At 35.2% G+C, this 27,400-nt stretch overlaps 1 protein-coding gene and 1 long non-coding RNA gene across 22 annotated transcripts; one reads left to right on the top strand and one right to left on the bottom strand.

The window, feature by feature from the left end:
- Positions 1-3,438: 3,438 nt before the first annotated feature.
- On the bottom strand, positions 3,439-6,283 carry LOC111883246 (uncharacterized). 21 transcript variants are annotated; one of them, XR_006184223.2, is made up of 7 exons: positions 5,930-6,281; positions 5,759-5,820; positions 5,463-5,645; positions 5,234-5,375; positions 5,108-5,148; positions 4,013-4,798; positions 3,439-3,941 (listed from the first exon to the last, which is right to left on the bottom strand). It is a non-coding gene; the product is annotated as an uncharacterized LOC111883246 (long non-coding RNA). The 21 variants fall into 21 exon arrangements; XR_006184212.2 differs by having other exon boundaries at positions 5,254-5,375; positions 5,930-6,280; XR_006184228.2 differs by having other exon boundaries at positions 5,234-5,314; positions 5,930-6,280.
- Positions 6,284-6,828: 545 nt separating this feature from the next.
- LOC111883260 (uncharacterized) lies at positions 6,829-10,707 on the top strand. Its single transcript, XM_023879601.2, has 3 exons — positions 6,829-6,992; positions 7,273-7,462; positions 10,375-10,707. The coding sequence occupies exons 2-3, from the start codon at positions 7,301-7,303 to the stop codon at positions 10,501-10,503; spliced, it is 291 nt and encodes a 96-aa protein (XP_023735369.1). The 5' UTR covers positions 6,829-6,992; positions 7,273-7,300; the 3' UTR covers positions 10,504-10,707.
- The last annotated feature ends 16,693 nt before the right edge of the window (positions 10,708-27,400 follow it).

The following is a 27,400-nucleotide window of genomic DNA, read 5'->3' as shown; positions in this document are numbered from 1 at the left end:
CGCTGACTCGTCGAGTCCCTATGCTCTGAAAACTCCCATATCGCGACCTAACTCGCCGAGTCGCCCCAAGACTCGCTGAGTCCCACGAACTCTGAGTCCCTTCATGTTCAACTCACCAAGTCATCCTTCGACTCATCGATTCATGACTTAACCAGAGAAGGTTAGGATTCCTTGACCAGACTTGCCAACAAGAACAGACTCGCTGAGTCCAAGGCAACATTCAACAGACTCGCCGAGTTTTTCTTCCAACTCGTCGAGTTCATGCCTATTTTCATCCAACTCGCCGAGTCCACCCATGCGACTCGCCGTGTATCCCCAGCTCTTAACCCATGCAGTGGCTTTTTAAGCCATGTTGGGGCTCAAATCCATAGATCTATCCTTCTACCAGCTATCCCTCACGTAAAGTTGTAAACTTTACATGATATCAAGAAGATATAAAGTCAAAACACACTAGGGCTTGGGTTTTAGACAAAAGGGGCTTCACCAATCATCCAAGGACTTAAACTTTATGAACTTAGGACTCAAAAGAGGTTCAGATCTGAAGTTTCAGCTTCAGATCTAGCTTCTATAACAATCCCCTTAACCAAGGAAAACCCTAGCCTCCACATATGAATGATTCTAGAAGAAAAGGTCAAGGTAACAACTTAATACCTCACAAATGATTCCCAAACTGGAGTGGGTTCTGGATCCACCCGAAATCCTTGATGGCTACCTCTTGCTCTTCAAGTCTCCTCCACTAAATTTACTTCTCAAGGCTCCAAACACTCTCCAAGCTCTCACTCACGGCTAATAGGGTTTCTGGGACTCAAAGGGAATGTAAAGAGGCTGAAGACAGGGTATTATGTTTTTATATATAGCACAAAATCTGGATTAGGGTTTTTCCCATTCCAGCACCAACTCGCTGAGTCCGGCCTCCGATTCGCCGAGTTGGCCACTTAACGTGTGACCAGAATCGCGACTCGACTCGCCGAGTCTATCCATCGACTCGCCGAGTCGGCCTTCCTTATTTACACTAAGAACCCTGATCTTGCACTTCTAAACTCGGGGTGTTACACAAATAGACCATGCCGGGTCGGATCAAGTACATACCATAAATAGTTATGGACTTAGACACCTTATCCAACAGTTATTTGACGTGGAGGGCTGTTTCTTCACGTGTTCATGTCCTGGTGACCAGAAGGTCAGGTGTGCCCTGAACCTGCTGAGGCTTGGGGCAAAGGACTGGTGGAGATTGACGCCAGGGTCGTACATTGATGATCAGCGAGCTGCTGTTACTTGGGAGCTGTTCCCGGATATGTTCCACACCCGCTACGTTCCACGCGTTGAGCGGGAGCGTCTTGCTCAAGAGTTTTTGACTTTGAGGCAGGATGGGGAGTCAGTGATGGAGATCACTCGTATGTTCACGGAGAGGGATATGTTTTGCCTAGAGTTTGCTTCAGAGCAGTCTCAGATGACTCGTTATCTGAGTATGCTCAACACTAATATTCGACAGTTCATTGCTACAAAACGTTGTGAGACTCTCTTGGATCTTCAGGAAGCCACGAGGCGGCGTGAGTTGGAGTTAGAGCTGCAGTTGAAGGAGCAGCGTTAGGTTCCGACACAGTCTCGGTCGGCCCCTAAGCGGTCCAAGACCGCTGATACTCGGATCAGAGGTTAGCAGAGTCGCACATGTGGAAAGTGTGGCAGGGGTTATTCTGGAGTTTGTCAAGCAGGAGGTGGTTGCCACAAATGTGGCAAGGAGGGGCACTATGCCAGGGACTGTTGCCAGTCCGCCCCTCTAACAGATATGAGGATTTGTTACCATTGTCATCAAGTTGGTCACGTGAAGACCAACTGTCCGCAGCTCGCCGCCAAATCGGCACAGGGATTCGCACCGGCTACTTTGAGGATTGGGGATGGGAGGCCAGTCAAGTTGGAGTCTTCGAAGGCTTAGGGGCGCGCCTTCCAGCTCACGGTCGAGGAGGCCAAGGCAACACCGGATGTGGTTGCTGGTATGTTTCTCTTTTCTATTTCAGTTATTATATATGTGGTATGCTTATCAGTTGTACCTATGATTAGGTATGCTTTTAGTAAACTCTTTGCCTGCTTTGGTTTTATTCGACTCGGGGGCGAGTCGGTCGTTTGTATCTCAAACTTTCAGTAAAGAGTTCAGTGTGTCGATACATGAGCTTGAGTGTCCGTTGCGAGTTTCGATTGCCAACGAGCACGGGGTTTCTGGTTCTTTGGTCTACCAGGGATGCGAGTTGGAGATTTTCGGGGTATCCTTCCCGATAAATTTGATTCCTATTCCCATTGGGAAAGTATGTGTAATCGTAGGGATGGATTGGCTCAGCCGGTTTGGCGTCATGATCGACTGCGAGGGACATCGAGTGGTAGTTCGAACCCTAAGTGGGGGAGAACTGGTGGTGTATGGTAAGGGCACCAGAGTGAGAGCAGGGTCTTGTTCAGCCGCCAGAGCTCAGCAGTTCATTCAGCATGGGTATGCCGGTTATCTAGTGTATGTGATGGATACGCGGATTGGGGATCATGCTTCAGTTTCAGAGGTTCCAGTGGTTAGAGAGTTTGCTGATGTGTTTCCAGAGGAGTTACCTGGCGTGCCTCCGGAGAGGCAGGTAGAGTTCAAGATTGATCTAGTGCTGGGTGCGGCCCCTATCACGAAGGCGTCGTACCGTCTGGCACCGCCAGAGATGCAGGAGTTGGCATCTCAGTTGCAGGAGCTGCTGGGTAAGCAGTTTATTAGCCCGAGTAGTTCTCCTTAGGGAGCACCGATCCTCTACATCAGGAAGAAGGACGGTTCGCTCAGGATGTGCATTGACTATAGGCAGTGTTCATGGATTTGAATTTTGATGAATCGAGTCTGCAGACCGATGCTCGATCGCTCGGTCATTGTATTCATAGATGATATCTTGGTGTATTCCAAGACCCGAGAGCAGCACGAGGAGCACCTCAGGGAGCTGCTAGAGGTTCCGCGGCGAGAACGACTGTATGCGAAGTTCTCTATGTGTGAGTTTTGGTTACGAGAGGTCCAGTTCCTCGGACATCTTGTTAACCAGGAGTGGATTTTGGTCGACCCGACCAAAGTCGAGGCGGTTATACAGTGGAGTTTCTTGAGATTAGCAGAGTATATACTTTAATGTTTGACATGTAACAAAAAAACCTTCATTTATTAACTTTAATGTTTGAGTATCTATGTCTTGATCTTGAGAAATCTCACCATGAAAAAATTGATTTTCAAAACAAATATAACACCATTTTAAAATAAATTGAATTAAAAAAATCTTGAATTAGCAAACCTTAAAAATGACCTCATGAATCAAAATTTCTATAATCTGTTTTACAATTTGAAAACATAAGGATTAAGAAATGAATGAGTTTGTTTTACAAACTGCATTTCTCGGATAAAGAAATAAGGATTAAGAAAAGCCAACAAATATAATGTAAACTAGAAGGGGTCCCCCGCGTTGCGGGGGTTGGAAAGTGTTTGGTAGCCACAGTAAAGTATGTTGTTATTCCTTACAATTCGGCAATTTACAAATAAATAATAATCAAATATGTTGAATTATGTTATAGAAAATGAATTTACATTGCTATTTCTTAATTGCATTAATATGGCTGAAAAACAAATCAATGAAGGTACATTGCTACTTCTTGTATTTAATCCAAGAATAAATAACAATTTACCATCCACTGCATGCTTCTGTCCATATTGCGGCCTTTTTTATATGATATGTTCTTCAATCCTGCTATGAATCTGTATAATAGATCAGGTCCATTTAGATTACATAATACCCTTATTAACTATGTCAGCAAATAGAGGTGTTTCACTTCCTGCAACTCCATGCAACTCCATGCCTGAAAATTGCATTTGTCTTGCTTGTGGAACAAATTTAGAAGCTTTAGTTCACGTTATGTTGAAGAAAAGTCACCAATGTATTCATTTCCTAAAAAAAAAAAAAGCAAAAAGAACTTAGTGCGATACAAAATAATACATAGAATTAAAGCTGATACCAACCATGGATTTTTTAGTTTTTGCCATTGGTTACTGGTTGAGTGACTATTATGTGCTAGCTCCCACTATCTGAAAATATATCTTCAAACACGTCAAATAAAATCTAAAACTTCCAATCCAAAACTTACCTATATATAAATACCAATATTTGAAGCCAAACTACAAATTGAGAAATTATCTCTTTATGTTTTTGAAAATATATTTTTTAGTCTTAGGATTCAATAAAAATTCATCTATCATATTATCAATTCAGATCTTCGAGTACTTCCAAATGAACCAAGACTGGAATAGAAAAAACGATTATAAGATTTACCAAAAAACTCAATTTTAATAGTAAAATCCCAAAACGGACTGAAATGGCCCTCGTCTCTTTGATAACAATTTTGGTTGACTGAGATCACAAGCCTGAATTCAATCCAACATTCAGTGCATATGCAACATCAAATTAAATCCCAACAGCACCAAGTAAAACCAATAGAAAAGATAAACACAGAATTCCCAAATACCCTGTAATCAAGAGCACATAAATCAATATAACGTCTCTGTGATTGTAGTACTCCATTGAGACCAAAATAAGATGAAATTTCCCTGGAGCAAACAATTTGTATTTCTTTAATTTTTTTCAACAATATTACAACAACATTTATATATGTCGGTATAAATGTAAAATGTAAAGCATCCAAATTGACAAAATTACCCTCAACCTAATGAATGGGAAAACAGTAAAGGTAGGTTTTTTTTTTCTTTTTTTTCTTTCTGTTGGTAATACATATCATCTTCATTTGCCTCCTGCCATTGTTTGATCCGCAAAAATAAACCCAAAAGGAAGATATTAGACAAAAGATAAACCCAACTTCAACAACTAATTCCATTTATGCTCTGCTGCTATAAACTTTTACTCTTTTTATTCCAATATGAATTTTTATTCTAATATGAATAATGCATATATCAACAATGACAAATTGAAAATGGAAGTGCATTAATTTACATAATAAACTTATTGAAATTAGGAAAGGAGTGATGTTTTAATTAGTTGAGATGATGAAACTTCATAGCAGAGAAGAATCAATTTTTCTTCGATAGATTGAATTAACTAACCTTTTTGACGTTGTAGAGATGCCCACTAAAACATGATTCACCTGGTGAAAATGAAGCCAAACTTTTATGAAATTAAGAAAGGAAAGTCAAACAGCAAACCAAGATACTAAAATTTTAACAAAACACCTTCATGTATGGTGACTTACACCTGTTTTTCAACACCACCGTTTGAAGTTTGTTTGCAGTTCACACCTCCTCCATCTAAAACTAAAAAATAACTTCAAATGAAAAGCTTTTCAATCGATTTTTGCATATCGATTACATTTTGCTTCAAGTCAACATAGAAATTGATTTCAGAATCAGAAACGGTGTAGAAATGAAATGGAAAATATAGATAAACTGAAGTAAGACCTACCTACTTCCCAGGGTAGCGAACAGAAGGATTAAGTGGGAAGTGTTGGTCGCCGATGAGCACTATCAATCCCGTGCTGGGGGCGTATGTTTGAGCGTAAACAGAGATAATGGTCATGATTGACGATTTTAGAGAGAAGGTAATCATAACAGCGGTGGAGAGACGCATCAGCAGAAACTGAATCCCCTTTTTAGAACAAAAGAAAAAAAAAATGAGACGAAAACAGATTTGAGGCAAAGCCTAGGCATTGGAGGAAAGACGGTAAACCTAAAATCGAAGATTTAAGAAACATGGGAAACCTGTAATCCAGGATTGAATGAGAAGAAGAAAGAAAATCGACGCTTTTCGATGGACTCTACACCTGGAGAACATGCGATGATTAAGAAAATGGTGGAGAAATAGACACACATCGCATCAGGTTAGCACCAATCCATATAGAAAACCAGGAAGGAAAAATGGTGGTAGATTACCCGGAGGAGACAGGGAAGTAGAGACGACACATCAGAAATGGAAGCAAGAATCAGAAGATTCCCCAAAAACCGGAGCCATGTCCACTTCTGCCAACTACAACACCCCGATTCCTAAATCGAACTGAGCCATGGTGGTGGTGAGAGATAACGATAGAGATGTCGGAGAAGAATGAAAGGTCCGATGGTGGGGGTAAGTGGTCTGGCAGATTCGTGGGTAAGGAAGATCAGAAGAAGAGGCGGAATGAACGAACAGATATGAAGTCGGTGGTGTGGTGGAGTCAGCGCTTTTGTTGGGAGAGTACAACTGATCGACACCGATCCAATCCCTATTGGTTTAGATTGGCGGTGGAAATCAAAAATATACAAAATGCCAAAATGTGACCTTTAAAAGAAAAGAAATAGAATTATAAGCACAATTATAATTAGAGGACCAGTTTTGACAAACATCTAGGAACTTTACTGTAGATAAGGACCATTTCTGCCAAATTAATCATAACTTTACTTCCGATTCAGGGCAAGTTAGCATCATGTCACTGTTCCTTAACATTGTCCAACTTTAATATATATATATATATATAGAGTTAGGTTCATGTGTCCGTATTATTGATTCTGGACCAATCATTTTAGTTATTTTAAGAAAGTAATTAATACATATTAAATGCTGAAAATTAATTAATACCTATTATATCTTCAACATGTAATATGTATTAATTACTTTCTTAAAATAATTAAAATAACTGGTCCAGAATCAATAATACGGGCATACAATAGATAGTGAAAACATTTGAACCTAACTATATATATATATATATATATATATATATATATATATATATATATATATATATATATATATATATATATATATATATATATATATAAATGAGGAAATTTGTCTGTATATTTGTATTTTTGACAGGAATGAAACTGACCCAAACGTTCAATGCTCCACGCGAACAGGATATCTGTCGTCGCCTGTTGACGACGATTTGACCTCCCTACCGGCGTTGACCCACCGATTCTCTAAGATCTTCTCCGGTGACCCTATCAGAGGTCTTTGAAGGTACTTCTCCTCGATTGTTTATTTTCTCTTTCATCAACTCACAATTACACACACGAATACCAGCAATCCATCGATAATTCTTCTGTATGCTTTTTCCTTCACTAGTTATACAAAATTGTCTTCGTTTTGATACCTTATTCAAAGGAAAACCGAATAGACTGCTATGAATTTGATGCTATGTGTGTTCAAGGGTTTATTTGGGGGTTTTGGTTCCTTATTTTCGTCTATTTCCCAACTGGAATTTGATATGATTAGGTATTATGCAATTTTCTTCTTTCAGGTTACATACGAAACTTGGTTGTTTAGCAATGTCCAGATCCCTTCTGTTAGTTACACTGCTTTTGTTAATGGTGTTAACTTCCCAATTCGATTGGAACCAGAAAGTTGTTAACGAGGTAGAAACAAGATCATCAGCTCTTTTAAGAAGGCAACAACTTGTTCTCCAAAGGGAAGAATATGTAAAAGAAAAGGTACGCACTTCATTTCTTTTCTTTTCTTGTCAAATTTCTAAGTCCATATTAGGTTATAATGCTGTTTTCATTTTATATTCTACATCATCTCTGCATATATAGTGACACAAGTTAAAACTCACAACATATATCAACAAGCCCCTCACTGAAGTTTTACAAACACATGTCAACATTCAACTCCAAATATCTTTATAAACCCCACAAAAAATGGCAGTGTTTACAAATCACTTGAGAGATTTAAGTCTTTAATACTAAAACACAATGGATGGATAGAAGCCCTCGATATTGAAACCAAAGCTCTAGCGGCTAAGGCTGTGTTTGACACGCCAAAGCTAGCTCAGAAGCTAGCTTTTTTTCGAGTTTTTTTATGTTGTCGAGTTTGATAAATCAAAAATTAACTTATAAGCTAACTTTTTAAAAAGCTACTTAGACTAGCTTTTTAGGAGCTTTTCTTAAAATTTCCAAATATACCCCTTAATGAGTTATAGAAACATATTCTCTTAAATGCCATTTTATGTAATTTTATATCTTTCAGTTAGTTTTACCAACCGTCATTTTTTATCAGCTAGTTTTTCAGCTATCAACTAGCTTTTCTACTATCAACTAGTTTTTTATTTAACAACTAGCTTTTCAGCTAGTACTCAAACATAGCCTAAATGGCTAATCACACAACGAAACTCGCTGATTTAATTATTGTAAAACTTGTATTGAAAGGGATAATGACTTGTGAGGTTTATGGATTTTACAATTGTACACATTTAGTGTCTATAAAACACCGATTTACAGTAATACACTTAGAATAGGTTAGCAACTTTCTTTTTTACAATTTTGACCCAAGGTTTATTTTTTGTTGCTAATTTAGCCCAATTTTGATATTCCAAAATTTGCCCCAACTTTCTTTCACAACTTTTTTACTTTTTTTATAACTTTTTGCCCAATGTCATCTTACATATTTGTTTTTATGCATATTTTATAAAGATTTTTAAGTTTTATAATTTTTTTTATTAATCTGTTTTTTTAACTTTTTCTTACATATTTGTTTTCATGCATGTAAGGTTGTAAGAAAATGTAAAAACTCGTATTTTTTACATATTTGTTTTTACAAATTTGTAAAAAACTAAGTTGTAAAATAAACCTTGTAAAAGAGTTACAAAATAATTTGGGCAAAAGTTGTATAAAAGTTTGTCAAAAACATCATGTTATAGAAAAAAAAAATTGTAAAAAGCATAGTTTTATCAAAAAAATGACAAAATTGCAAAAATGGTTCCAGTGGTTGGCAAAATTCTGAGGTTTTGGTAGAAAAAAAAGGTTTGGTGGTGCACCAATGGTCCAAAATTAAATCTTTTTATTGGTTTTGGTCCCTATCAACTTAAATAGACTATTATACCCCTTAGATTTGTTTTTTGTTTTTTTATATTTATCATAATATTTTTAATTAATTAAAAATAAAAAAATGCCCGCCCTTCTCTATCTGGTTTTATTTACACACACACATACACTTATGAACATGCGTCCACACACTCAAGAACACACCCATAGTTGCCACCATCACCACCGACTTCCACCACTTGTTGTCGCCATCAACGACTGCTACCACCATGCACCAGCTTCCACCTCCAACCACCATCATCCGCTGCCAACAACCATCATCTGTCGTCCACCCACACCCACCTCAACGACTCGAGCTATAGATCTGGACTGCGATGTTATGGGTTTCTCCACCACTCTTTCTCCCTCTTCTACTGGTACGATCGTTAGAGTTTTCCAAAAGAAGATAAGGGTGCGTTTGGCTGTGGAAAACTGTTTTCATCTTCTATGAAAATGTTTTTAGAAAATAGGGTTGAGTTTTCATTTTCAATTTTCAATGAAAACGCTTTTGGTTGGAACGGGTGGAGTTTTTATTTTCCATCTTAGAAATTTGGAAAACTTTGAAAAACTGTAAAAATCACTTTTCTAATTTACATACAATTTGGAAAACTAAAAATTTTCATTTTCTCAGAAAACCTTGGAAAACTGAACGAACCAAACACGTTTTCAAAATTTTCGTTTTTCTTGGAAAATTTTCCACAACCAAACGCACCTAAGGTTTTCGATGGAGAAGACGAAGACGAAGGGATGTGCTTCCGGAGATGGTGGTGGTTTCTAGCTAAAAAAAAGTAGATCTGGCGGCGTTGGCGGTGGTTTTCTACTGAGAAAACAAAGACGAAGGGCAGGGTTACCGGCGACGGTGGTGGTTTATGGCTAAAAAGGGGCAGATCTGACAGTGGTGGTCCGGCCGGTGGTGGTGTCAAGAAATGAAGTGTGAGAGGGAAATGGAGTCAATGTAAGGAGTGAAAGATGTAGGAGGTGGGATGGGTGTGACTTAGGAGGGGTGGGTGGGGTGGGTTGGATTTTTTTTTTGTATTTATTTTTAATTAAAATAATAAGAAAACAATTAAAAAAAATTTAAAAAAATTTAAAAAAAAATTATATAAAGGTATATTCGTCATTTCAGGTGGGGTATGGACCAAAACCACACAACGTATTCAAAATTAGACCACTAATGCACCGTCAAACTTTTTGGATCAAAACCACATAAATTTGCCAACCATAGGGACTATTTTTACAATTTTGTCTAAAAAAATTGTAAAAAAAGTAACATTTGTAAAAAAAAAAAAAAAAAAAAAAAAAACTAAGTTTTAAGAAACATGTAAAAACAAAATTGAAAAAATGTTAGACCAAATTCGTAACAAAAATTAAAACTTGGGTAATAAAGTGTGTAGATTGGTGTTTTCGAGACATTTGAAATAGTTACTTTTCCCAAAATTTATCTTGACCTAAGTTAATTAGTCAAACGTATACAAAAGATTAAAAAAAATCTTAACTTTTTTTTACCACATTATGACTTGTTTTTACAACTCTTTCAATTGCAGATAATCTTATCTCAGGAAAAACATATCTTGAAACTTGAAACACTTGTGCAAAGTCTTCAACAAGAGTTGCTACTGTGCAGGGGTAAAGATGACTTTTTGAATGACACTACAGCTGACCCTTTGACTTAACTTTTAAACGAACTCAAACACCAACAAATCATGGATTAGTTTTATAGTATTTTATGCTTTATAGAGTTGTACAATACAACATTTTAAAGCATAAATTTTTGTATATGGAGAAAAATTGTTGTGTACGTATAAGATCCTTTTTGCATTGTATATGTAAGTATTATTATTATTATTATTATTATTATATAATTTAGCCTCACTTCAGATATTATGTCAAAATATCAGCAGCTTCATTTCATTATCTCTCATTTTGAACATTTATTATGACCCTCATGTTAAACCATTACTTATGTATTGTAAATTTAATGAGATATTTATTAAAATGATCGTATTTGGAAGCGAAGAGCAATATTGGAAATCTTTTAATTGTTCTTTTGAATTATTTTATTATATTATAATATTATTTATATTATTGATTTGTATTCTTATATTAACTTATTACCTTAAAGTATATGTTACCAGAACTTGATGATTTTAAAGTTAAGATTTATATTGGTGTTCCCCTTTACATACAGTTAAATAGTTCCGTCTTATGAGTTAAAAATGATCAAACATTTTATTAAAATCATACTTTAATAGCTTGATAATATTTATGAGTTTTAAAAAATTGTTAGTATAAATATCCCAATGAGTTTTAAGAAATTTAAATGATCATATATATATAAGAGAAAATAAATATTCTCATATTTTTTCTTTCTATCATTTTTAGATGATGACAAGTTTAATAAAAACTTATTATTTTTATTAAAAACGATAAGTATCACAATCCTAAATACATAGGAAAATGGTAGGAAGAAAAGTAGTTGTTGATGTGGCAGTGGGACCATCCACTTTTAAAACAACATTTTTATTGCACTCATAACAGGATAATTGGAAAAGCGGATGTGAAACAATTAAAAAAACATTAGCCTTCCACAATGTTGTCCGGATGTGGATGGTCTAAGTATTATCCAAATAACCACATTTCAAGGTCTATTACAAAATGATCACATATTTTGCAAAAAACACGTGCATGAATTCGTTAAATTACATTTTCAAAGAAAAAACTCGCGAAATTTAGCCCCAAATTCATGAATTTAATATATTTTTCTCGTTAATATATGAATATTTCTTGAAAATGTGAACATATTAAGGTGTAGCAAAAATGGTTTAATGGAGATATTGTTTATACAACTTAGGTTGTGTGTTCAAAACCCTACAATGACAATGTAATGATATTTTTTTACCCTTTAAGAAAGGTTTTTAATGGGATTTGAACCGATTATTACATCTCTTGTTTATATTTTTAAGAAATATTTATGTTAGTCGATTTTGATTTTTTTTCCTAAGTGAAAAATATATTAAATTCATCATTTATTTATTTATTATTTTGCATAGTAGATGGCCATTTTATGATAGACATTGAAGATATGGCTACCTTGGTCGAGTGTTATTGAATTCATGAAGATGTGTACCATTTTGTGTCCTGAGTTTATAAAAAAAGTACAATTTAATGTCCACAACAACCTTTGTTCTTTAATTATTAAAAAGAAACATCTGTTACATTTCATTTCTACTTCCCTACTTATATATCGACTTTAAATTTTTAATATTTTTTACTAATTAGTTCATTTCATATTAAATTCGTAATATCATATAACATTTTTATAATTATATATGTAATAATTTTATCATCTTTGTATATTTTCAAAATCAAAGACCTCTAGTAGTTATCTTTTTATTTACTTTGTATTGTAAATAGTAATATATTTATTATATTAATCTTATTGTTAAGCAATATTTCGACGTTCGTAAAAAAGTAATAAATTAGATAAAACAATTTTATAATAAAGTTCATTAAAATAATAATAAACTAGTAAAAAAACCCGTATTTTACCGCGGGTTTGATAAAAAATTATAGATTCTAACATTATATATTCATTCAATTTCACTCTAAAGGAATCATCTTCGGAAATACATTCTAGTTTTGAAGGATAGCTGAAAATGAAGTTAACATTATATATTCATTCAATTTCACTCTAAACTCTTAAATACATCAACTACATGTTCATGGAGTACATTGCATACGAAAAAAAAGAGTCAGACAAACAAAAGAAGTATTGAAAGAAACTTAAAACAACTTTGGGGGCGTTTGATTAATGAAACATGTCAATGGAATTAAAATCCGAGATAATTGGAATGTGAAGGAATTGTAATCCATCAAACATGGGATCTAATGGAATGAAATTCCTTCACTGGCAACCAAATACATCATGGAATGGAATCTGTATTTCTATCCACAAACCAAATATTGTAAAAAAAAAAAAATCACATTTATCTATCTGAACAACTACATGTGAAATGATAAATAAACATAATAAAAAATTTGGGTCATATTTCTATTTAATGGATTGAATAAAATAAATAACATCCATAGAAGGCATAGGCTTGCCTTCTCTTGAGAAGGTGCTCCAGCATTGCAGAGAAAAACATAATATAAAACATTTAAATCTCAAGAAATTTCTCAAATATCAACAATCAATTTAGAGAAATTGGATATCTAATATTTTCATAAATATTAAATATGTTACACAAGCATTGTCATTTTTATGTAAGCACATGAAATTCTTTCATTTGTGATATTTGTCATTTTGTATGACGGAGACATAACTTTAACAATAACTTTATCCATAATGAGTAACAACAAAATACATTAAAAAAATAAAGTAGAAATTCAATTCAAAGTTATATAAAATACAATGAAAATTAATTAACAAAATGGGACAGGTATGGTCTTTTCCAATCCAATGGGCAATAAACACGTTTTTTTGTGACAAATGAATCTATATGTGCCTGCATACCCATGACAGTTGTTACATGAACAACGTGTGCAATGCTATGTAAGCAATGATTGGTTGATGTTCTTGATGAGTTTTTTAGGTTATAAAAAGTACATGTAGCGGAAAAACACTTAATCTTTATGTTCACATGCAACCTAGATTGCATCTATGTTTTCTCTATTGATAATAATTATCTATGAACATTAAGAAACCCTAAGGGAAGGCTATGAAAATTGAAATTCGCATCATTAAGGTTACCTAGCTTTTGATTCTTATAGTAAATAATCACACCAAATCCTCTTGAAGTTCCTTGGAAAGCAAGCACCAAAAAATTGAATGCCTCTAATGATTTATACCTAAAACGCTAGCAACTAGAAGACTTGAGGAGAGAGAATGCTAGAGAATTTTTTTGGCTTTGTTAGTGTGAGAAGGAGTAGACGAAAATCGACACCCGAGAGGTTCTATTTATAGCTAATAAGGAACCCTTGAAATCCTAATTTGAACAATATAATAATATATTTCAAATTGGTAATTATCCAAAGCCTTATTTATCTATAAGGAATATTTCAGAAACCCTAATTATCCTCCCCAAAACCGTCCAGGGCTAAGAAGCTTCTGGAGTTCCCTCTTGTTCAACTATTAAACAATTACAACTTAAGAGTTTGCACTTCCAATTAATTCTAATTAACCCGAAATTAATTCTAATTAATTTCTGATTAATTCTTAATTAATTATTACTATTTCAAATTAATATATTAATCATATAATATATATATATATATATATATATATATATATATATATATATATATATATATATATTAATAAATCATGTATTTCAATTTATTAATCATATAATAAATTAACAGATCAACCTCTCTCTCCAAAAGTCATTTTATTCAATTACCGGTTACGAGGGCAAACCAAAAAGGACTTTGCTTCTAATTCAAGAGTATACCAATTTAGTTGTTGGCTTGGACACCTTAATCCAACAGTATCCCACTTGGATAAGTCTATAAGTATAATTGCATGTATAGATGTTGAACTAAACAACAAAGTGTGCTTTCCAAAGCTACTTTAAAACTCTAATTCAAACCAGTCGTTGGCCCTAAGGTAAGTGATCAGCTATTCCTTCGTTCTTCATGATATTTTATGGACATGAGACATGGATCAAAATCAATCTCATTGTCTAAAATTTTGTTTCCCGATTTCCCGATTTGTAAAGACTTTATTAGACTTCAAATTGAGCACATCAATCAATCCTGGTTGGGTCCAACACTATAATGTCAACATCAAATCACCAAGGGGCCCAACGATATCGTCTTTCCTGTTAGGGGAAAAGGAACGAAAAACGTTTATTAAATACACAATTAGAAAAAGGAGGGATTTCCTACAAATATTTCCGAGGAAAAGAAATTTCTCTGTATTACCTACGAATTACCGAGGAAAATCTTAGGAATAACCATAAACACGCTTTCCTCGGAAATCCCTCGGAATTTCCTACACTTTTCCTAGGATATTTATAAATACCCAACTTTCCTCGGTATTTCTTTGGTAATATTATTTTTAACAATTTCTTTCTTGTAACAAAAAAATTCATATCGAGTTTATGTAGAGAATACACTCATTGTTCCTACACTTTTCCTATGAAGTTTCTACTAACTACACTTTCCTCGATATTTCCTCGGTATTTCCTACGCTTTTCCTAGGATCTTTATAAATACCCAACTTTCCTCGGATTTCCTTAGTAATATTTTTTTAACATTTTTTTCTTGTAACAAAATAAATCATATCGACTTTAGTAGAGAATACAGTCATTGTTCCTACACTTTTCCTACGAATGTTGTACTTACTACACTTTCCTCGGTATTCCCTCAGTATTTCCGAGGAATGTCCTAGGAACTAGCATATAAATGATCAATTTATATAGACACTTGTGTTACTTAAACAAATTAAACCATGACTGTTACTACACTTCACTACTAGAGAAGAAGTTTTCTTACTTTCCAAGGGATTTCCTAGGAACAGAATCCATTTTTTTTAAAAAAAAAAAACGATGTTGAAACGTCTTTTTTTTTCTTCAATATTTTTGTACAACATCATTATACATGACTTATTTTTAGCTTACCAATTTATGGATGATATATACATTTGTACGTATGCACACCACCATAACACATTACTCAAAGCATTTGTTTATCATTATATATTCTATATATTGTATGTCCATATATGTATGTTTACATATGTGTATAATATAGATTTTCGTAAGATAAAGTACTTCATGTATACAAAGTTGCACAAAATATGGAACAAAAAAATAACGTTTGAACCTATAAGAATGGAAAAACGAGTTTGATTTCTAGGAAATCCCTTGGAACTTCAAATGCATTTCCTAGAAATTTGTGATGAAAAATGTATTTCCTAGGAAATCCATCGGAAGTTCCTGTTGGAATAGTGTCTAAGGCTGCAACTATATTAGGCAAGTATTTGACCCGGTTGTGCATGGTCCTTTTGTGTTTCCTTCACCATAGCAACTTGATATGATGATTTATTAAGAGAGAGTAAATATTATTAATATATTATGAGAATAATATAAAGAATAATATATTGTTATTTGATTAATATAAGTCATATAATTAATTGGAATTAATTTGGTGACTTAAAGAGGTTAATTAAATAAAGGGGTATAAACTGTCAATTGTTTGATAGTTAAGCTTTAGACTATAAATCCTTATAGATATATAGTGGAAGGATTCTAGAAGCTAGGATAGCTTCAAAATCGTTCATTGCTTATCTAAGGAAAGGATTTGGATAGCCTTAAGAGAAGATTATCCAATTAGGGTTTAGGTTGTAACCCTTAAGGAGTCTACAAGTATAAATAGACCCCATGGCTAAGGGAAATCGGCACCTCACCTAAAGTAAGAGAACCCTGGCCGATTTCCTCCCCTCTCCTCTCTCCTAAATCATCTTCCTTGCTATTGGTGTTTGTAAGCCATTAGAGGAGTGACATTTGTGACTCTAGAAGCTCCAAGACTACAAGATCAACAAGGAATTCAAAGGTATGGTTCTAGATCTGTTTCAATGTTGTTATTTAACCTAATTAGCCATTAGAAGTCTTGGATTCAAAGCATGTTTAATTAGAAAGCCTAGATCCAAGCATTAGGGTTTTGCATGCGCACATAGGAAAGTTCTTATGGCTAAAACCCATCAGTGGTATCAGAGCCTAGCTTGGTTTTCTTTAAATTGTTGCGTGATTAACTGAAACAAACTTGCAAAATTCGAATTTTTGGTTGCTGAGTCATGGACTCGGCGAGTTCCAAAGTGGACTCGGCGAGTAGGTCTGACTCGGCGAGTCCCTTTGTGCACTCGGCGAGTCCAGGCGTCAGGAATGACCAGATTCGGGATTTTTTCATAATTATCTTATGGAAACTTACCTTAATCATAATAGATCAACCTAAATCCGATTTTTTGATATATATGACTATTATCTTGATCTAGTTAAAGGTATTTATCAACTAATAAAATATTTAATTTCCTTATATGATAATTAATTAATTATTTTAATTATTTTTGTAATTATCTTTCAAAGAAATCTTGAATAAAATCAAATATAGATAATTAGGATATTAATTGTTAATTGGAATTATTTGTTATTTGATCCTCCATGTTTTAAATGTTTAAAACTTGCCCTCAAGTTTTGAAATTTATATTTGTGATTAAAAGTTTTAATTTAGACAACTTAAATTTCAAACCCTAGATTTTAAAAAGTTTAAAATACAACCCTATACTAATATGATATTACTAAGAATAATATATATATATATATATATATATATATATATATATATATATATATATATATATATATATATATATATATATATATATATATATATATATGTATGTATGTATGTATGTATAACTAAATGCTAGTCTTACCGTTAGTAGGCCTCATTCACGAAGCCGATCTATAAGGTGGGTATAAGGTTGTGGCCTATAAAATGGCGCTTAATGGGTGTACACTCACACCCACCGCTTGCTTGATTGGTGGAGGGTCGTTAGCCGAATGGGTAGGATAGGGCAACCTCATCCTCTCATTAAAAGTATAATAAGTAATACAAAGTAACTACACATTTTTTAAAATTTCCCAATCTTAGTTACTTTAGGAAAAGTGAATTGATGCAATCCCATGAAATTACACTTTTCACCATTGCTAAGAAGTTAGTGGAGCGTGTGTGGTTTACCAGCACACTAATTGGTTCTAAGCAAAGGTGGCAAAGGGTGATTCATTGTTTATCATAGTTCGATGGAGCGTGTGTGGTTTACCGGCACATCGAATAGGTGATCATTACAATGAAGGCACCATGTGAATTTGCATGGTAATTCACACCCGCTTTGTGATCCTCGGTATCCCAGTCACAAACAAGAGGGGCATATCGAGATTTAAACATGCCATTGAATAGTTTCAATGAATCTCATCCGAACCTAGGAATTCTCAATACACTTAGGACTAATAGTTAAGTTTTGTGATGGAGAATTAGTGAATCGTCATTCACTTACCTTCAATTTATTTGCATGTTAGATTACGGAATCCCTTTTCTAGTATGTAAATGTTATTGTTGGATCCTAGCCCTAATTTTTCTTATTGGGTGATAATTAGGGATTCTTGTTCTAATCTATCTTTGTCCTTTTTCTTTTGTAGATGTCGAACGCAAACAACGCTGCTGCTAGTTCTTTCACGTTGATGAGCCTTTTCCAAAAGGTCACCTTCGATGGAACGAACTTTAGCGAATGGATAAGATACATTCGCACCATTGCTCGCTATGAGGATAAGGAGTATGTCCTCGATGAGAAGCCCGAGAAGATCAACCCTAAAATCGCTACTCCGGCCGAAATCACCGCTTTTGAGACTCATGAGCGAGATGCAACGAAGGTACATTGCGTCATGATTGCCACCATGAACTCCGAAATCCAAAAGTCCTACGAGGACATGTACTCGTACGAGATGCACCAAGACTTATTGGAGAGATACCACCAAAACGCGAGACAAGAGCGTTATGAGATTTTCACCAACATGATTTCCGCTAAGATGGGTCATGGAGAATCTCTTACCGTGCACCTGCAAAAGATGCAAAGGTATGTCGACCGCCTTCGCAAGTTAAATGTTGACTTTGGGGAAGACTTGGCGATCGACATGGTGCTTCACTCTTTGCCTCCGATGTACAACCAATTTAGGATGACCTACCACATGAACAAAGAAGAGGTCACCCTAAGCAAACTCCAAGGTCTCTTGAGGGTCACTGAGAGCAACTTCAAAGACAAGTCTGTTGCACCAACTCCCAATCCGCCTGCTGCTCCTGTCTTGGTTATTGGTCAAGGAAAGTGAAAGAAGAGGAAGGCTTCATCGAAGAACTATCGCAAGGTTAAAGCCCGAGATGGTGCCTCTTCTAGTGGGACCAAAGTTGATCCCGCTAATCCCTATCCTAACCCGAAGGAGGCAGAGTGCCACCACTGCCACAAGATAGGACATTGGAAGAGAAGCTGCCCAGAGTACCTGCAAGCAATCAAAGAAAGAAAGATCAAGCCATCTTTCGTAGGTATATACACAATTAAATCTAACGATTGTAATCATGCTATTTCTTGGGTTCTTGATACCGGCTGTGGTTATCACATTTGTTCTAATGTGCAGGGACTAAGAAGAAGTAGGGATGTGGAGCAAGGAAGGATCAATCTAATCATGGGGAACAGAAGATCATCGCCTGTGACCAAGATTGGAGTGTATTCTTTAGTGCTTAGAAATAATTTGTGTTTAGATTTGAACAATTGTTGCTATTCGCCAGAAATGGCTAGAAACATCATTTCATTTCATGGTTTATATAGACAAGGATTTAGATTTTCTTTTAATAATGAGAATGGTTCTATTTTGGCTTATCTAAATGGTGTCTTTTACTTTGAAGCTATACCATGTAATGGAATATATGAAACTGTTATGATTGTTGATAACTTAGGAAATGATGTTTTGAATATAGATTCTTCCACTAGTATGGATAAAGCATCCTTGTGGCATTGTCGTCTTGGACATGTCAACAAGAAACGCATAACCCAACTCCAAAAGGATAGAGTGTTGGAGTCATTCGACCTTAAGGAAGATGACACATGTGAATCTTGTCTACTTGGAAAGATGACTAAATCACCCTTCACGAGTACGTGTGAAAGGGGTGAGGGTCTATTGGACCTAATACATACCGATGTATGTGGACCGTTTAGATCAACCACGAAGGATGGGAACCGCTTCTACGTGACTTTTACCGATGATTATAGTAGATATGGGTATATCTATTTAATCAAGCAAAAGTCAGAAACCTTTGAAAAGTTCAAAGAGTTCAAGAATGAAGTAGAGAATCAATTAGGCAGGAAAATCAAGATGCTTCGATCCGATCGAGGAGGAGAGTACCTAAGTCTTGAATTCCACGATTATCTCAAGGAGTGTGGAATAGTTTCACAATTGACGCCTCCTAGGACACCGCAGTTGAATGGTGTGGCAGAAAGGCATAATCGAACCTTATTGGATATGGTTCGCTCTATGATGAGTCGTGTTTCACTACCTATCTCTTTTTGGGGGTATGCCTTAGAGACTGCCGCCCATATCCTTAACTGAGTCCCTACTAAGAAGGTTGCCAAAACACCTCACGAGATGTGGACAGGGAAAGCTCCCTCGTTGGCACATATCAAGGTTTGGGGTTGCGAGGCTTTCGTAAGACGAGATACTCACGACAAGCTTGAACCTCGAAGTGAGCGATGTATTTTCATCGGCTACCCGCAGACATCCTTTGGATATCTCTTCTATAGACCGAGGACAATGTTGTCTTCGTTGCGAGGAGAGGAGTTTTCCGAGAGCGAGAACTCATAAGCCAAGGAGACAGTGGGAGGCAAATCGAACTTGAAGAGATTCAAGAGTCGATAGATGAAGGAACCTCTACCGCTGGCACTCAACCCGAGGAGGAAACTCCGGTTGAACCGATTGACGAGTCCTTACCTCTTAGACGTTCCGATAGAGTTAGAGTTCATCCCCACTTTTATGGTTTTCATATTACTACCGAAGGGGACACGTATATTAGTGATGGTACACTAGTAAATCTTGATGAACCTAATAGCTATAAGGAAGCCATGGCAGACCCGGAGTCTGCGAAATGGAAAGAGGCAATGGATAGCGAGATCCAATCCATGTATGATAACCAAGTTTGGAATTTGGTTAATTATGTGCCCGGACGTTAGACCGTTGGGTGCAAATGGATCTTCAAGAAGAAGACCGACGTGGATGGAAACGTGCACACATATAAAGCGCGATTGGTTGCGAAGGGCTTTACTCAAACTCCCGGAGTTGACTATGATGAGACCTTCTCACCAGTTGCGAAGATTAAATCTATTAGAGTGATGCTAGCAATTGCCGCATTTCATGATTATTAGATTTGGCAAATGGATGTCAAGACCGCTTTCCTTAACGGGAAGTTGGCTGAGGATGTTTACATGGCTCAGCCAGAGGGGTTTGTGGATCCGAAGCATCCGAATAGAGTGTGTAAGCTTGAGAAGTCCATTTATGGACTTAAGCAAGCGTCTCGTAGATAGAATCTTTGCTTCGATGAGAAATTCAAAGAGTTTGGATTTGTACGAAGCGAAGACGAATTTTGTGTATATGTCAAAGCCAGTGGGAGTATAGTAAGCTTCCTCGTTCTATATGTCGATGACATATTACTCATAGGAAACGACATCCCGACTCTGCAGGAGGTTAAGTCCTGGCTCGGGAAGTGCTTCGCTATGAAGGACCTCGGAGAGGCTTCTTACATTTTGGGAATAAGGATAGTAAGAGAAAGAAGTAAGAGACTAATTGGACTTAGTCAGAATACTTACTTAGAGAAGGTACTAAAACGTTTTAGTATGGAAAACTCAAAGAAGGAAGAACTACCGATACAAAGTAATGCCAAGTTGAGTAAGACTCAAAGTCCGAGTACCGAAGCTGAAATAGCAAAAGTGAGCCGAGTACCATACGCTTCCGCAGTTGGCTCAATCATGTACGCTATGACTTGTACTCTCCCTTATGTAGCCTTCGCTTTGAGCATGGTTAGCAGATATCAAAGAAATCCTGGCAGAGCACATTGGATTGCGGTGAAGAATATCCTTAAGTACCTTCGGAGGACGAAGGAATGGTTCTTAGTCCTCGGAGGGAGTGATGACTTGAAGGTGTGAGGGTATAGTGACGCCAGTTTTCAGACCGACAGGGACAACTACCGTTCGCAATCGGGCTGGGTGTTTACCCTAAATGGAGGAGCAGTGACATGGAAGAGTTCCAAGCAGGAGACCGTAGCTGATTCAACGTGCGAATCAGAGTACATTGCAGCGAGCGAAGCGTCGAAGGAGGCAATATGGCTAAAGAACTTCATCGGTGATCTTGGAGTTGTACCTGCCATAAAGGAGCCCATGGAGATTTTATGTGATAACGAAGGAGCGGTTGCCTTGACCAAGGAACCGAGGGATCATGGTAGATCAAGACATATCGACAGAAAATATCATTTCATTAGACATCGTGTAGAAGAAGGACAGCTCGTAGTGAAGAGGATATCATCAGAAGATAACCCAGCAGATCCGCTTACGAAGGGACTGAGTAGGGTTAAGCACTTGCAGCATGCTAGGAGTATTGGGCTGAAGGATGATATTAGCATAGGTTAGATAGTATTAGAAACGTGTAATAGATAAATGTAATTAACATTTGATGATTAAATAAAGGAGTTTTATTTATGAGTAATGTTACTGTCTTATGTTAATTGTTTAACTATTGTTTCACTTTGCATGTTTTGACTTCCAGAATAATTGAGTTTATTAGGAATAATCGAATTATTCAAATTGTCCACAATCGTTCATATGTTGGAAGTAGATATGAATGAAGATTGTCATGAATTGGTGTGTAGATTGTCTAAATGGTGTTAGACATAGCAAAGGGTTGCTGCAATGTTCATGAGTGCTTATGAACTAGTTTTGAGCATTGGAACAAACCCGCGCTTGCTGGAATCACCTTATGGAATATGATATAAAAGGGTGATCACAAGACGATAATATCATATAGTCTTAAAATCTAAATATATGGTTTGTTATTTATTAATTGATTGTACATTGATAATGCGAAAACGCATCAGTAACTCGGTGTTATAAAACACATTGTTTTGTATAGTTGATTAATGAATAAGTAAATGCATATAAGTCGAAGTTTATCTGTAACTTTTATCTAAGAAGGTAAAAGCGATATCTCGGCCGCTCGATGATTTGATATGACTTATGTGCCGGGCCCAGTCAGAACTGAATTGATGTGTTCGATTAAGTTCTATGTCAAATAAATCAGAGATCGAGAAACCTAAATGCTTGACTAACCATTCCATAGGATTGTCAGCATGATATCTAACAGAGGACTGTACGATCCCTTATCTAAAGGACAAGATTTATTAGATCAGAGTTTGACAGCATCTTTGAGAGCTACGATTGCAAACCGAATTGTACTTGTGCATATAGTTACTAGACTTATCCAAGTGGGAGACTGTTGGAATAGTGTCTAAGGCTGCAACTATATTAGGCAAGTATTTGACCCGGTTGTGCATGGTCCTTTTGGGTTGCCTTCACCATAGCAACTTGATAGGATGATTTATTAAGAGAGAGTAAATATTATTAATATATTATGAGAATAATATAAAGAATAATATATTGTTATTTGATTAATATAAGTCATAGAATTAATTGGAATTAATTTGGTGACTTAAAGAGGTTAATTAAATAAAGGGGTATAAACTATCATTTGTTTGATAGTTAAGCTTTAGACTATAAATCCTTATAGATATATAGTGGACAGATTCTAGAAGCTAGGATAGCTTCAAAATCGTTCATTGCTTATCTAAGGAAAGGATTTGGATAGCCTTAAGAGAAGATTATCCAATTAGGGTTTAGGTTGTAACCCTTAAGGAGTCTACAAGTATAAATAGACCCCATGGCTAAGGGAAATCGGCACCTCACCTAAAGTAAGAGAACCCTGGCTGATTTCCTCCCCTCTCCTCTCTCCTAAATCATCTTCCTTGCTATTGGTGTTTGTAAGCCATTAGAGGAGTGACATTTGTGACTCTAGAAGCTCCAAGACTACAAGATCAACTAGGAATTCAAAGGTATGGTTCTAGATCCGTTTCAATGTTGTTATTTAACCTAATTAGCCATTAGAAGTCTTGGATTCAAAGCATGTTTAATTAGGAGCCTAGATCCAAGCATTAGGGTTTTGCATGCGCACATAGGAAAGTTCTTATGGCTAAAACCCATCAGTTCCCACACTTTTCCTAGGGATTTCCTAGGAACGCAATCCATTTTCTAATATTAAAAGTTGAAACATCTATTTCTTCGTTCAATATTTTGTACAACTTCATTATACATGAAATGCTTTTAGTTTACCAAGTTATGCATGATATATACATATGTAAATGTGCACACCACCATAACACATTACTCAAAACATTTGTTTATCATTATGTATTCTATATAGTGTATGTGTACATATGTATGTGCATAATACATATTTTTGTAAGATAAAAGTATTTAATGTATAACAAAGTTGCACAAAGTATGAGACAGATAAAAAATAATAAAAATGAAAAAATGAGTTTGATTCCTAGGAAATCCCTTGGAACTTCCTATGCATTTTCTACAAATTTGTGACGACTAATGTATTTCCTCGGAAATCCATCGGAAGTTCCCATATATTTCCTAGGGATTTCCTAGGAACGCAATCTATTTTCTAATATTAAAAGTCGAAACATCTATTTCTTCGTTCAATATTTTGTACAACTTCATTATACATGAAATGCTTTTAGTTTACCAAGTTATGCATAATATATACATACGTAAATGTGCACACCACAATAACACATTACTCAAAACATTTGTTTATCATTATGTATTCTATATAGTGTATGTATACATATGTATGTTTATGTATGTGCATAATACATATTTTTGTAAGATAAAAGTATTTCATGTATAACAATGTTGCACAAAGTATGAAACGAATAAAAAATAATAAGAATGAAAAAATGAGTTTGATTCCTAGGAAATCCTTTGGAACTTCCTACGCACTTCCCACAAATTTGTGACGACTAATGTATTTCCTTTGAAATCCATCGGAAGTTCCCACATATTTCCTAGGGATTTCCTAGGAACAAAATCCATTTTCTAATATCAAAATACGAGACATTTATTTTTCCGTTTAATATTTTGTACAACTTCATTATACATGAATTGTTTTTAGTTTACCAAATTATGCATGATATATACATATGTAAGTGTGCACACCACCATAACACATTACTCAAAAGATTTGTTTATCATTATACATTCTATATACTATATAGTGTATGTGTACATATGTATGTTTATGTATGTGCATAATACATATTTTGGTAAGATAAAAGTATTTAATGTATAAGAAAGTTGCACAAAGTATGAAACAAATAAAAAATAACGACTAATCCTTTGGAAATGCGTAGGTATTTCCAAGGAATTTCCTAGGACTAAAACTTGTTTTTTGTTTTTCGGGGTTTAAACGTTGTTTTTTTTCATTCCATATTTAATATAACTTTGTTATACATTAAATAGTTTTATCTTACTCGGTTAAATACGATATATATATATATATATATATATATATATATATATATATATATATATATATATATATATATATATATATATATATATGCATGCGTTTACACCTTCGTAATCTATTACTCAAAACATTCATTTTTATTTTATATTTATTTTTGTGTGTATGTGGATAATAAGTATAACTTGGTAAGCTAAAAGTATTTTGTTTATAACAAAGTTGAACAAAAAAAGAAACTAAAAAATGGCGTTTGAACACCGAAAAATGAAAAAAGAAATTATTTCCTAGGAAATCACTCGGAAGTTCCTACGCATTTCCGAGGAAATTACTTCCTACGTATTTCTGAGGAAACTGAATATTATTTATTATTTTTCCAACTATTTATATCGTAATCTAAATTTTTCAACACATATTTGGATATGAAATTATTATTATTATTATTAATATATATATATATATATATATATATATATATATATATATATATATATATATATATATATATATATATATATATATATATATACACACTAAAAATAATCCTAATGATGGTGTTATTTAAATAAACGAAAAAAAATGTTAGATTTCCTTGATAATATTCTAAATAATGTTTGTGATAATAATTTTAAATCCTAAAAGTCGCATTCTTAAAAATTCAACCATTTTCAGTTCCCCCCTAAATGCTTCCCTTCCCGGTTTTAGGTTTATCCCGAAAAGACAAAATTGCAAATTTGGTCCCTGTGGTATGTCAAAACTAGCATGTTTGGTCCAAAATGGGTTTGGCTTGCAAAGATGGTCCAATAGTTTCTATTTGTTGCGAGTTTAGTCCAATGGCTTAACCGCTGTTACCAAGATCCCGTTAATTTACCCGTGCCCCTCTCACTTAAGGGTATTTTAGTCCATTCATTCCTGTAACCATTCCCGCTAAAGCTCAATAAAATCAGTTCGTCTCCTCCTCAATAAAGTAGACCGTCGTTCTTTACCAAGATCAATAAAAGCCCTAGACACAAAATCAGTTCTGTTAGTTAAGCTGCGATTTGTAGAGATTATCGGTGGATGAACATACCAATGTGGCACGTAAGGTTGTTAAACACACCCTTCAACCCCAAGGTTGTTTATGGTACGTAATTTGCCCTTTTTCATCTTTTGATTTCTTGATTTTTTTTCTGAAGTAAGTCCAACTGAGGTGTTTTTTTTTCTTGTTTTGAAGATGGACACCCAACATTGTTTACCATTAAGTTGTACCATGGAGGTGAGTTCACCAAGTACCCTGATGTCCGCTACATTGATGGAACTGTAAACTATGTTGACATGGTAGACATAGATGAGTTTTCAGTTCATGAGCTCGATGCAATCATGAAGGGTTTTAGATATGGGGTTCCTCCTGTTATATACTACCATTTTCTTGTGCCTGGTGGAGACTTCCACTTTAGTCTTCGCCCTTTAGGAAATGATCAAGATGTTGCAAACTTTTCTCAATATGTCAGTGAGCACAAAGTGATGAAGGTATACACAGAGCATGGTGAAACAAGACTACTCACCTATTTCTTGAATCCTAAGCCTGTTACCAAGGTTACCCTTGTACAATTAGATGAACCACATGAGGATGTGCAACACATTGATGAAGCTCCTGATGACCAATCAAAGGAAACACCTGTGATGATTACACCTACTGATAATTTAGTTGATGTGGTGCCCACTCAAGCAAACCAACCTGAAATCCAAGATAATGAAATAGTTCAAGTCGTATCCTTATCACCTGGATATAATAGGAGAAGGGGTATGAGCAAGGATGGAGTGATGACATCTTGCAGTAAGAAAATTTACTTTGATGATATTGGTGAGACTGAGCAGATAGCCAAAGACTTTGTTGAGGCAGCTACTGATTTTGATATTGGACTCTACCAACAAATACTAGAAAGCAATGTTGATGGAGTCAATGGCACTGACATGCATGATGTCAATGAACCTCAGATGGATGAAGAAAACCAACCTCAAATGGATGAAGAAAACCAAGCTCAGATGGATGAAGAAAACCAACCTCAAATGAATGACTTTTGGGATTTTGACTATCAAACTGATGCTTTTGTCCAAGATGGAAGTGAAAACCAACCCCAGTCTAACATGGATAGTAGTGGAAAAGAAAATGTAAGTGAGGTTGAAAGTAAAGAAAAAAGTGAAACAGAGCAGGAAGATGATAGTGATGATAGTGATTATTGGGTGGATGAAGATAATGTAATTGAAGATGTTGAAGTTGATATGAGGGATTTTAACATGAGCATTGATACAGAAGTAGAGTTCTTAGATAAAAAGGGCTAGGAATCCTAGACAACATGAGAGTGATGAAGAAGCAGATAAGTTAGATGTCATTGACAATGATGCTTTTGATTCC

The sequence above is a fragment of the Lactuca sativa genome, chromosome 6 (assembly GCF_002870075.4).
Source record: "Lactuca sativa cultivar Salinas chromosome 6, Lsat_Salinas_v11, whole genome shotgun sequence".
Classification (NCBI taxonomy): Eukaryota; Viridiplantae; Streptophyta; class Magnoliopsida; order Asterales; family Asteraceae; genus Lactuca; species Lactuca sativa.
The sequence above is the reverse complement of the archived record's forward strand: the minus strand, read 5'-3'. Positions and strand labels throughout refer to the sequence as shown.